This window comes from Meleagris gallopavo, chromosome 1, assembly GCF_905368555.1.
Source record: "Meleagris gallopavo chromosome 1, MGAL_WU_HG_1.1, whole genome shotgun sequence".
Classification (NCBI taxonomy): domain Eukaryota; kingdom Metazoa; phylum Chordata; class Aves; order Galliformes; family Phasianidae; genus Meleagris; species Meleagris gallopavo.
This window is the reverse complement of record NC_139404.1, coordinates 60,775,896-60,789,180: the sequence shown is the minus strand read 5'-3', so window position 1 is coordinate 60,789,180 and position 13,285 is coordinate 60,775,896. Positions and strand designations below refer to the sequence as shown.

Here is a 13,285-nt window from a genome sequence, read left to right as displayed (position 1 = left end):
TCATGGCCCATGCTGACAAGTACAATGAGGATCTAACCTGTTCTAGAATTAGATATGGATATTGGTGGCCCCTTCCAACCCAAGCCATTCTATGATTCTATGATTAGAAAAGGTTGGAAGAGAAGTTAGACTAGGAAGAGTCCTGAAAGGTCAGGAATATTGATCCTGCTGCTCCCAGGAGGAGCTGCAAGCACAGACAGTCTCCTAACCACTATGATCTCTTCTTCATCAGGAAGAGAATCAGAAACAGTCAGCCGTGCTTCCAGGATCCTCTCAAAGCAGAAGAAATGGCTGTTCTCTGGCCTTTAGTTTGCTTTAGGAAACTTATTGTTTGAACTGTGTCCTGGGATTTGGATCAATGATAAGCAAACTATAAAATAAATGTGAATCTGTATGCTTCCGCATGAAAGTCTGAAAGTTGAGCCCACACTGTCATTTTTTCCATCACTAATCAACTGAAACAAGTAACACAGAAGCAAACATCTCTGCTCTCAGAAGACCTCTAGCAGTAGTTTCAGTACTCTAAGCAGTGCTGTGGACACCTTTTTTCTTGGCTTGAGAAGGTCAACTGCATGACCTGCTGGCTGGATATTTCCTTTGGAATACAAAAGTTTTAATGTATGCTCAGTCAAGACAGGAAGAGGATGATAGCTCTGTACACAAATACTCTGTCATACTATGTAGCTTAACATGTGATTAGTAAATTCACCAGAAGAATCATGAATGGGTGAAACACTGAGGAAAAATAAATTACAGATGAGATCTGCAGGCAGAACAGAACTCAGCATTTGATTTTGCAGGTGCAATCAAAGTGTCTTTGTGAGTACAATTAATTACACTTACGTATTCAGAAGTGATTAAATAAACCAAGCCAATCTGTCACTGATGAAGTCTACCTACACAACATGCTTGTTAACATTCCTGATATAGATAAATGGAGATAAATCAGAGATGCTCAGAATGGATCTACAAAGATGCCAAGGAATATTGCTTTGTACCTACACACAACAGACAGGTGGATCATCTACACAGAACAGACTAATAGCAAGTTTATTAAAAAAAAGCTGAACCTGCAAAGTGAAGGCACTTTGCAACTCAGCAGAATTTAGAATTGCTTTAGGAAGTTGATTGTTTAAGAATTGCTTTTTTAGCCCAAAGAAAATTTAGAACATTTTGGCCATCATTTTTTTCTTCTTCTTTTTCTTTTTTTCTTCATAGATGCAAATACTGAAGTTTCGTTTTACTTTTCTCCAGTAGGGAAAAAAAGAAAATTGCAGAAACAGTGCAGCTGTCATAATACTGTGAACACAGCCATGAAGAGTGACTCACAGCATAAACAAGGTGAACTTCATCTTTAATTTCAGTTCTCCCTGCAGACTGTTTTCATCTCTCACCACTAGCTGTGGTGGTCTAGCTGCAGTATCTCAGGAGATGGGGTATCCAGGTCCCAAAACACTTTCTTTGGTTGAAAAATGAAAGAGAGAGGAAATGTAATTTTCCACTATGTACACAAATCCAAGTGTTGGTAAATTGAATCAGCACTGCTTCAACAATATGCAGTCCTCAGGCTGGGCTCACAGGCACTGTTTATCCAATCAGATACTATATAATCTTTAACCACCATCTTACGTGGTCCTTGAGTGCATCTCTGATATTATAGACTGCTTACTCACTGTCAGGTGGTCATCCTCTTTTACTCCTGATCCTTACCTGCTGAGCAAAGTATCCACGTGGAGAAACAAGGAGCTTATGTTTTAAAATTGTACCCAGAATATTATTCTCCAGAAATCCAAATGCAGACTATTGCCTGACACTTCATTACTGGGGATTTTCTCCTTCTCCACTCACTACTTGAAAACTCTTCAGTTTGTAGCAGCTGTCTTAGCTGCATGTAACCTTCAATGGAGTAATGAAGACAATAATAACCCCCAAGTAGATCTGCTATTACCTGTCTCTTCCCAGGATGATCAAAGGAGGATCTTCTTCTCTAGTCCTACTACTACTCTTCCTATGCTTCTGTCACACTGAGAATGTAACTTACGTGAAGCATCAAGACCTCTCTCCTGTTCAGAGAAGATTTTGCCCCTCTTTATGATCAAAGGACAGGAGACTTAAGGGCTGCCTGCTCAGACAAGTACTGGCTCTGATCAAATTCATTTTGAGCTCATTGAAGGAGGCACAATGCTAGAAACAATGAAGAAGAGGATGCATAAAAGTCCTCATATCATAATTATCTATTTGCATGGAATGGCTGTAGGCATCCAGTCTTTCCCAAATATGGAATTTGATGCCTAAATCTGGGAGATCTTAAAAAAAAATCTAGAGAGGAATGCTCACTGGCTTCAATCCTCTAATTAACTAGCTCCCCGGGGGCAATAAAGTTTTTAACTACTGGGAGCAATATCAATTGTTTTTAATCAAATCTACCAAAATAATGCTTTGCAGTGAGGGTTATACTGCAGAACTGAGATACAGCTAGATGTTTTAGCGATGTTTAAACACCAGAAGAAATTCTCCTTCTTCTCTGCTCCTCCTTAGAAAAGGACAGAGGGAAATTATCTTTTCTCCCTGAATAATGCTGGGCTTGTAATCCATACAGCAGAGAGGATGTGCTTATTAAAGAAGAAACGCATGCAAGGCACACTCCAGGGAAAAGTCTCCCACTAGGCTGTGCTTTAGAGATATTAAGCAATGTGAAAACTTCTCATGTGAGAAGACGTAATTTGGCAGGAATCTCATCCTACAACTGTGAAGGGATTTGTCTCATACTCTCATTCCTTCTTCAGTCCCACTGACTCTTCCAGAGATTTTACTATAATCCCCTTAATCCATGGTGAACGACATGTTACATGTTTAACAGGGGAACATAGTGTTGTCCTCTTCCCAGAGAGTATGGGTAGAGGTTTCAGGTAGAGGAATATGTTACAGGCAGAGTTGTCTTGCATTTTTTTTAAAGTTTATTTTAAATTGCAGTTTCCAGATTAGGAAGGCCATGTTTTGCCATTTGCACAGCAATAGACCAGGTCTTCTACTAAAGTTCTAGAGATCAATCTGCCATTGTCTGTTGTTTTGATAACAACAGAGTAATAATAAAAATACAAATTTTTAAAAATAAACAGTAATAAAACATTTTCCTGGTACTGCTTACCCGCTAAGTACACCGAGAACCAAGTTAAGTACAAAAAATGACCCTATGATGATTAGTGTAACAAAATAGATCCAGGGCCAGTCCCTTCCTATGGCATCATTGACCTGGAAGAGTGGAATGATAATTAGTGAGACAAGCTCAGTTTCTGAGCACTGCAAGGCTCCAGCCAAAGAGATCCCAAGTCACCAGCAGTAAGATTTTCAATAATCAATTTTCTGGAAATTTATGGAAGGGCAGTAGTAGTGATTTTGGAAGTCCCGATATTAAATTTCTGTCAGAGAAACACACCTCTTTTGTTACCTGTATTGTTATTTGCAAAGTTTAAATATTTGGCCAAGATTTTTGAGGGCTGATGTGAAAGCTTCCTTGGATTCAGATTTTTAATCCATCCAAAAGAATCCTGGTGACAGGGAAGAACCCTTATTATGGAGTCTTGCCCTGTAGCATTGGAAAAAGGACACCAAAACTGTCAGCTTACCCGCTCAACACACCAAGTACCAGATTTAGAACGAAAAAGGATCCAAAGATGACCAGACTGACAAAATACACCCATGGTAACTCATAGCCCATAGCGTCCTGCATCTGGAAAGATTAAGGAAAGTTAGAAGACAGAGAGGGAAAGCAGAAATGAATAAGCAAAGGAACAGATGGAAAGGTTTGTAAACAGAGCCTGTGGTTGATTTACACATGATCATAGCAAGTGTTTCTGTACGTTCTTTTTGGTGCAACCTTTCCTTTGATTGCTTTTTTTTTTCTGGCTGTTTCCTTACAGGCAATGATTAATATAGGCTGATGTCTAGTATGATTGAAGTTGTAGACTATCACTTTCTGGAATTTACCCAGAGCACCACATGGGCCCATCTGACGACCTCTGAGCTTTTGTTCTAACTTCTGTGCATATGTTTTCTGCCCATGACAATATTGCTAATTTTTGCTAAGCATTGCCTGAGTGTGTTATCAGATCACATTTTTTTCCCATCTCTAGCACAGGTACGCATACTTTAGAGAGAAGCACATGGTAACTGTGGATAAATACTGATCTTTCTCTGGCAACGATTGTGTAATCTTTACAGTTTACTACAATCAGAGGAGTAGCTGTATGCTTTTGAGTAAAGTCCTTCCAAGGCCCTACGTGTTCTAACCTGGTCAAATGTTTTCTAAAGCTTTCTCGCAAACTTTCTTACTTTCTTTGATTCGTGAATACCTCTTTCAAAATCTGACTACTACACAACTGAGTACTCAAAGAATTTGAGACTGTAAATTAAATGGTGTGAACATAAATCTAGTTTTAATACTACTACAAGCATCTGCAAATGAAGCAGGAAGACTGTTATTTCAGTACCTGGGGCTATATTATGTATAGAGCAACTCTAGCATGTAAGATACTTATGCTAAAAGCATGCAGTATATAAACATCATTTTATCTTGAAGTCTTCTCTGAAGTTCAAAATTTTGGAAAGTTGCTAGATATCTTCATAGAACCTCATTTTCATGATGGTATCAAAATAACGGAGCCCCTTCTACTTTACTTTTCATAAATGCTTATCTCCTGAGTCAGACATAGCATCATTAAAGAAACAGATGGCACTTAACATATTTAGCAGCACTAAAATGATTTCTGAACTTAAATTGCAAAGTACCTAAATGGCTTAAAAAAACATAGGTTTTTTTGTTCTCCATGTGTTTAAAAGTTTTATCATGATTTGTTCTCTCCTTCTAGGAAAATGCTCTCTCCTTTGCAACCTAAGCATTTGTTGTGATCACAGAAGAAATATTCTTCCATACATGGGCATTGAGACACACATTAGAGGAGGCAATCTGACTCAAGATTCATAACAATTCAGGAAAAGGATTTCAGATCTTCAATAAGACAAGGCAGGAGAGTAACACTAATATAATCAGTTCTTTGTGGGTGGAAGTTGATCATTCATTTTCCTTTTAAAGTACAGTCACTAAAGTCCTCGTCTGGCAACAGTCCACAGTCAATGGGCCGATCTAAACTCCGTCTCAGGGCTCCCTCAGCTGTGACTTAACTGAAGGAAACTCATTAAAAAATAGCCTCAAAATCTGTCTCTATGGAAAGATATCATCATCTCCTTGTTCAGAGGATTAATAGATTTGTGGTCAGAACACCTCTCTTCAGAAGTCTAGGTGTCTTTCTAACACTATCTAAGCGTATTACCCAGTTTCCCTTTGAATTCTTCTGTACAATTGCTCAGTTAGTTTGGAAGTATCACTAACTATTCCTTATGCTTGCAAGCCACTTGACCAAAAAATAGACACCTCTATTTTGAAACACAGCAGTGCCTCAAGGAGAAACAAATATTCACCCAAAACTGAAACACAGCAATGCCTTAAGAAACATAACACCATGGTACAAACATTCACCCAAAATCACAGCAGAGAAATCATACAGGCAAAATGTAAGTACCTAATCTGGACTTCAAGAAATAAGACTTAACATCCTCTTCCTTCTACCAAGAATGCCACACAAACAACAGTTATGAATGACTTTCAGAAACTGCCATAAGAATTTACACAGTCACAATGATGATCTGAATACCCTTTAATTATGATGGATGGCAATAAAAAAGCCTCAGCTATGTGGCATTTATCTCTTGTCCATATTTTTCTTCAGCTGGAGAAGTCAGCTGGAAAAATACAACTTCTCAAAGCTGTGATTTGACTGAATCCTAAATAACAAATACCAGTATTTCTGGTAGAGAATGGAGGGGCTTGTCCTTTGTACTACTCCAGCATGAAGAAATTTCCAGATGGCAAGAAGCTTCCTTTGCAACCAGTAAGGTATATAACTACAGTATAGCATACTCTGGCTATTCCCACTGCTTGCACAGTTGCATAATGTTTATATCAGCAAGCATTGGTACAAATTAGCCTTGAAAAGCAAATCTGTGTCCTGGCATTTTGGACTTCTCAAACTGAACATTTACAGAGTCTGTTTTTCACCTCCTTTTTACTGACCAGCCATGATAGATAAGCTAAGAGGCAGAGACAGTGATATCTTAGAGAAACCACCAGTATTTGGCAGACTGTTGTGTATTTACTGTCTCTTTCTTGCTGGACTCCATAAGTTGGATGCTCTCACATCTAATTTTTTACAGCACAAGGTGAGATCATTCCATATAATGTGAGATTGAGACACAGGTGGTAGGAATTGATACACTGATATGTTATCAGGTATTTGTTAAGTTAATAATAATCTTTGATATTGTGACAATTCACTGTAAGTTTACTATTTCCTCTAGAAAAGCTTCTCCAAAAGAAATGAAGAGATGTAAGCTGCTTGGCAGAAGTTGGGGGAAAAAGGAACACACTTACTGAAAATAGTAACATATCAACATTTAAGAAGCATAAAATTCTTGGCTAAGATTGTATCATTCCAGATACCTGGAAATACTTCCTCTGAAGTGGAACCATCCTAGAAATCCATGATAGACATCCCCCAACTGAACAATGCTTCCATTCAGTTACCATTAAAAACCTCACATCTGTGTTTGATTAAAAATGCTTTCTGGAGGCATATCATAATTCTGCAAATTCATTGCTATTAATCACATGTGTATGTGTACACGTGTCCTTTTGACTGCAGCTGGAGGCTTTCATTGCAAACATAGCGTAGGTGACACAGTTGATTTTTCCTAATTATGCTGCTGAAATGGAGAAGCTGCACAAGGTAAGGCTGAGACCAGAAGATTTGTCCTTTACACACTATTGAGTGCAGAAAATCATGTTTGCAGAATATTTTTTTTATAGTTTTCTTGCCTACAGTCAACAGAAAAAGGATCTCTTACAAGTTACCTCTAAACAGACAGCACAAGCATTGATACACAGCTTAGTTCTTTGGTCACCGAGTGCTCTTTTTCTCTGTTTATTTCTCACTGAGATGTTTATTAATAGCCATATGAATCACAAGAGAAAAAATGGATCATCTACATTGACAGGTCTGAACAAAGGCTATCAGCCAGTATAGGTCTGAATGCCAATATTCCCGCTACAGTATTCAAGGTAATTGCAATCTGGTGTGAACTTCAGTATGTGTGGGACAATTTCTAAGTTAGCTGGAAGCACTGCATTGGTGTAAATCTACAGATGGTCATTTATAGAAATAAGTCTGCTAAGTTAAACTGCTTGACCTTTTACAGCTCACTTCTCCATCTTTATATCTCACTTCTGTCAACAGTAAGAAAGTTGATACAATTCTGAATGCTGATGTGTCACCCCTTAGAGGCACCTCAGAGATTAGGGTCACAGATTCTCTTGATTCAGTATGTGTCCTCTCTGGAACTGTGGGGACATCATTTTGGTTCACTATGTTTCAGATTTCTACTCTACAAAGTGTGATACTGCCTTGTCCCACTGGGTACTGTACAACAAAATTTCTTCAAAATCTCAGCATTTAGGTGCAGAAGTTGACTGGCCTTGGCATTACAGAAGCTGAATTAGGCTGAAACTCTGTCCCCTCAAGGAAGAAGTTTGCAAAAGAGACTCCTTATTTACTATATGGCCTCTGGAGAACCCAGTTTAGTCCCTCTGGCCAGAATTATTTAACTTTGCTCTGATCTCACACTGATGGGATTGGGATGAGAACCAGATTGCTGCAGTATACCTACTTTCTGGAACTGAAAGCAACAGGAGGTGGTTTTTCTCTAAATGGCAGCTATGACTTCCCTCTAACATCAACATTGTTTTGGCTAATTTTTCTGTTTTGTAATGACAGGAGGGTCTGTTATGGTCATTAATAATAGGTGTCAGATCTCAGCATAAATAAATGGAGGAACTGTCTGGTCATCCATGACACCTGTAATAAAAGGACACAGATTTACAGTCCCTGGAGACAAGATTTTGTCCTATTTTCTAAACAAGAACCAGAATTAAAGAGATTTTACCTGCCAATGACTTGATCTCTATTTTGGCTTTGATCTCTATTACGCTAAAATATCTTTCTGGAGAATCACAGACTCATAGAATGGCTTGGATTGGAAGAGACCTTAAAGATCATCCAAGTTCCAACCCCCTGCCATGGACAAGGCTGCCACCCACCAGCTCAGGCTGCCTAGGGGCCCATCCAATCTGGCCTTCAATACCTTCATGGATGGGGCATCCACAAATGCACAGGGCTGCCTGTGCCAGGGACTCACCACCCACTGAGTAAAGAATTTGCACCTAACATCTAAACTAAATCTCTTCAAATTTTAGTTTAAAACTCATTCCCCTTCCTCCTACCACTATCGAACCTTGTAAAAAGTCAGTCTCCCTTCTACTTATAAGCTCCTTTTCAGTACTGGAAGGCTGCAATGAGGTTTCCTTGGATCCTTCTCTTCTTCTAGCTAAACAAGCTCAATTCCCTAAACCAGTCTTCATAGGGTAGGTGCTCCAGACCTCTGGTAATCTCTGTGGCCCTCCCCTGGACCCACTCCAACAGCTCCATGTCTTTCTCGTGCTGAGAGCCCCAGACCATGGACACATTCTAGATGGGGCATCACAAGGGCAAAGCAAAGGGGGAAAATTATCCCCCTCTCCTTGCTGGTCACTCCTCTTTTGATGCACTCCTGGATACTATTGGCCTTCCATATGCAGGCTCACATCAAGCTTCTGCACCAGAACTCCCAAATACTTCTCTGAAGGCCTGCTCTCAATGAGTTCTCCTGGTCTGTACACATTTCTGAGACTGCTGTGACCCAAGTGCAACACCTTGCACTTTACCTTTTTGAATCTCATTAAGTTCTTGTAGAGCTAGTTTTCAAGTTTGTCAATGTCCCTCTGGATCAAATCTCTTCCTTCTATTGTGTCAGCTGCATCACTCAGCTTGGTGTCATCAGCAAACTTCCTGACCGTATGCTCAATCCCATTGTCTACATCATTGATAAAGATTTTGAAGAGCAATGATGCCAGGGCTGACTCCTGGGGGACACCACTCGTCACCACCCTCCTCCTGGATATAGACCCACTGACAACAGCCCTCTGGCTGTAACCATCTAATGAATTCCTTATCCACTGAATAGTCTTCTCTTCAAAATTTCCAATTTAGAGATGAAAAAATGATGTGGGACTATATCAAAGGTCTTGCATATATTCAGATAGATGACATTAATCACTCTTCCTTTGTCTACTGAAACCGTCAATCAATTATAGAAAGATATCAGATTTGCCAAGCAAGATCTGCCCTTGGTTAAACTCTGCTGGATTAGATCACCTCCTTGTCTTGCATGTACCTTAACATAATTTTGAGGATCTGTTCCATGATCTTCCAGGCATGAAGTTGAGGCTCACCTCATTAGCTTGTAGTTCCCTGAGTCTTCCTTCCTTTCTTAAAAATGGGAATGATGTTTCCCTTTTTCAAGTCACCAGGGACTTGACCCAACATCCATGACCTTTCAAATATGATAGAGAGTGGCTTGGTAATTACATCAGCAAGTTCTTTTGGGACTGGGATGCATCTCATTGGCCCTCTTAGTTTTGTACACATTCAATCTCATTAGGCAGTCTTGAACTTGCTCTTTGCTTAGATCACAAGGGATTTTGCTCCCCTGACCCCTGCATAGAGGTTTAGGGATGCAAGAGACATGGGAAACCCAACTGCCAGAGAAGCAAGAGACATGGGAAACCCGACTGCCAGAGAAGACTGTGGCAAAGACCTTACTGAGTATCTCAGCCTCCTCTGCATCTGTTGAAATCAATTCTCTCTTCTCATTTATCAGGGGGGTACATACTCCTTGTCTCTTCTGATGAATGTACCTGTAGAACCCCCTTCTTAACCCCTTGTTATTTTTCTCACTCCTTGTCAAGTTCAGTTCCATTGGTGCCTTGGATTTCCTGATCCCATCTCCACATGCTCCGACAGCATCCCTGCTTCTTCTCAGGCCACACATGCCTACTTCCACTGTCTGTACAATTCCTTCTTATCTGCTCAGTTTAACCAGCATGTCCTTTCTCAGGCATGCCAGTTTCCTGCTGTCACCGCTTGATTTCTTCTGCTGGGTGTTGGAGAGCTCTTGTGCCCTCAGAAAGGAGTTCTTAAAGAGCTGCCAGCTCTGCTCAGTTCCTGTGTCCCTAAGGACAGTTTCCCAGGGAATCCCATCCAATAATTCCTTACACAGAGGGAACTTTGTACCCTAAAGTTCAGGGTCCTGGCTCTGCTCTTTGCAAGGCCCATATTCCTCCAGATCACAAATTCAACCAGAGCATAGTTGCTACAGCCCAGACTGCTACTATCTTAACCTCTTTAATCATGTCCTCTGCATTGGTGAGCACCAGGTCCAGCAACTCTTCACCTCTGATTGGTTTGTCTAATATCCAGATGAGGAAGTTATCCTCAGTAGATCCAGGAGTCTCCTGGATTGCTTGCAGTCTACCATGTTGCCTTCCCAGCAGATATCCTGGTGACTGAAATCCCCCAGTGCATTAATTGTAACACATATATCTTGTTTCCAAATGTACTTGGACTCAGTTCTTTCTCTCTGGACAAGGCAAATAATTTCACTATGAACAACTTCACTACACACAGACTAAGGGAATCGGATTCTATTATTTTTCTCAAATCTTTTTTCCTCTTGCAAGTCAAAGAAACTGCTCAGCATCAGGATGAAAAGAGAGTATTTAAACATATTTTGAGAAGGTCTGATGGACATTGTTTACTGTGGAAGTGCTCTATCTTTCCAAGCATCCTTAATTACTAAGACCTTAGAGCTGCAACCTTTAGCTGAAGGGCAGATAATCTCCTACTAGTAACACCAGGATTTTTAATTTTGTAGTTTCATAATCAGAATTACAACCAACATTGTGGTAGAGGCCAAGGAATGGAAAGTCTATTTACAAATACACTTAAATGCTTATGTCTTACAGTTCTTTAGAACCAGGTGAAGATGTATTATTGGAGCCACAGAAGACATGTATATTCTGGTTGCTTAAAGATATTTTGTTTTTAGGGAAAATAGTCAGGCACATTTTGCAAGTATGTCATTCATTACAACAGCATCATAGTTCAAAGATAATGTTAGAGGTATATTACCTATTAACATAATAGTTCAGCATCACCAGGCACATACAGGACATCTTTCATCCAGTTAATGGGAGGGGAAGACACAATTCATTAAATTCTGCTGACTTTGCAATTCACACACCCACACCCCTACATTTTGTGCCAGATGTCTTTGAAAGCAACTGACAAACTCAAACTACAGAAAAAGTTTAATCCATCACAGAAGGACAGTTGTCACTGGAAAGCAGCAAGCCACACATGCTGAATGGACAACTGAAAAAAAATCTGAAGTTTGTCTTGTTCTGTGCACAATGCTGGAGAGCAGAAATTTAAAAGAAAGCAAGTTAGCTAGGGTACCAAAGTTAGCTTTCTAATTCTTGAATAAATTGCTAATTGATTTTTAATGACTACAGAAATTTGTGATTGCCTTTTATAAATATAAATGATTCAAGCATTCTATAATGAAGTGTATAACCTTTTACAGAGTGACATTAAAGTACTCGATAAAATTAAAGCACAGCAAATTTGGAATTTTGGGGTAAAAATTATTTGTTTTTTTTATTTTTTTTAAATCTTTTTTTCCTTTGCAGTCTACAATGAATTTGTGCATTTCACTGCCTCAGGAGATTATCTAGCCAAATGTGATGGTTATGGCCAATAGCAAGATCTCTATCTGAAGTCAAATCTTGCTTGTAACCATATAGGAAAATAAAACTGAAGAATATGTGGAGAAAGAGGCAGCATAAGTAAGAAGTGGCACAGGCAACACTTTACTGTCTATGAAAACAGCTTCCTGCTTGAAGCCTTCATTTTGAAATTTCAGATTCTGAGTCTGCTGATATGTTTGGAGCCTGAATGTTGTAAGGTTCCTGCATAGCTTGTCAATAAAAATGTAAATAAAGCACATTTTCGCTTGAGAAATCCCTGCCTGGTTTCAACATACACCTCAAGTGATTCTATTCATAGCGCATGTCCATCTGACTCTACCATTCACAGAAGGAACAAAAGAATCATACTTAACCATCGTATGTCTTTATAGACAGATCTAGATTTATTGCATTATTATCCTATGGATGAATATTCCACCTTGCAGATCCTTCAGTATTTGAAATCTGATTAGTTGTCTTCGCTTGGTTGGTATTTTATCTAGTACTCATGTATGTGCATATTTTAAAGCACATGAGTAATTCCATTAAAGCCAATAGTCAATACTATTCTTATCAGTAGAAATAAACTGAAATGCACAAGTGCTCTGCTTGAATGGCATAGGGTACAGGACTGGGAGAAATATATGATAAGTACCACATTTTCTGAAATCTCTTGGAAAAAAGCACTATAAAATTAGAAGTTTTGCGTACATGGTGACTAAGACATGACAAAATCATTGATTGAAACAAAAAGATTTAAGCATTTCAGTCTAGACAATCTAGTGCATCATGAAAAGCATTATCATTTATCTTGACAACCTGAAATATTTTCAGCCTTACTGAGCCTTTAAGACAAGTGGAATTGGGAATTGAAGGTCTCAGAGTTGACTCAAGGCAAAAGGAGCAAGAAGGGGCTTCTTCTTCTTGAGAAGCTTATTTGCTTCTCAAATAAGCAAAAACACACTAAGAATACTCATTAAAAAAAACCAAAAGACATAGACTTACTTTTATGGACTTGGAAAAAATACAATAGAATTTATTCTAAAAAATATAAGCAAAGAACTCCAGATGCTTTTTCTTCTATTCTGGGTAGAATTTCTTTCTAAAAACTGACATCCTAGTAGTCTTAAAGGGACTCTAACCCACAGTTGCTCTTTAAAATTGTTCTGAAATATTCTATATTTTGTTGCTGGCACTGTCAGATGGATGCAAAGGAGAGACTGGCATGTTTGCTCCAGCCTCAGTCTGATGACACTCAAAGGAAGGAGAAGCACTTGATCATTTGCTCCTGTTCAAAATTATTTGTTTTGACTATTATGTTTGTTTTAAGTAGTTATGGGAAAAGCAAATTTTAAGGTTAGTTGCAATCTCCAAGCATTTGTTTTTAAGGCTTTTCTTACTGTCTAACCTCAATCACAGAATTTTGGAAATTGTGTATGTGCATAGATAGAGGATACTGTGATAGAAAGCTAGAACTTTCTATCACAGTAT

General features: G+C 39.0%; 1 protein-coding gene across 40 annotated transcripts in view; it reads right to left on the bottom strand.

Moving 5' to 3' along the window:
• Positions 1-13,285, bottom strand: part of CACNA1C (calcium voltage-gated channel subunit alpha1 C) — a 473,299-nt gene that overhangs the window by 146,318 nt on the left and 313,696 nt on the right. For 26 of the 40 annotated variants that reach the window (XM_085230299.1, XM_085230092.1, XM_085230104.1 and 23 more), the window contains exon 8: positions 3,149-3,252. The exons of 1 other annotated variant lie outside the window; for it this stretch is intronic. In XM_085230299.1, coding sequence (XP_085086425.1) covers positions 3,149-3,252 — 104 coding nt within the window. Of the gene's footprint in view, positions 1-3,148; positions 3,253-3,626; positions 3,731-13,285 lie in introns of all 40 variants that reach the window. 13 more of the 40 variants (XM_085230338.1, XM_085230100.1, XM_085230136.1 and 10 more) reach the window with 2 other exon arrangements.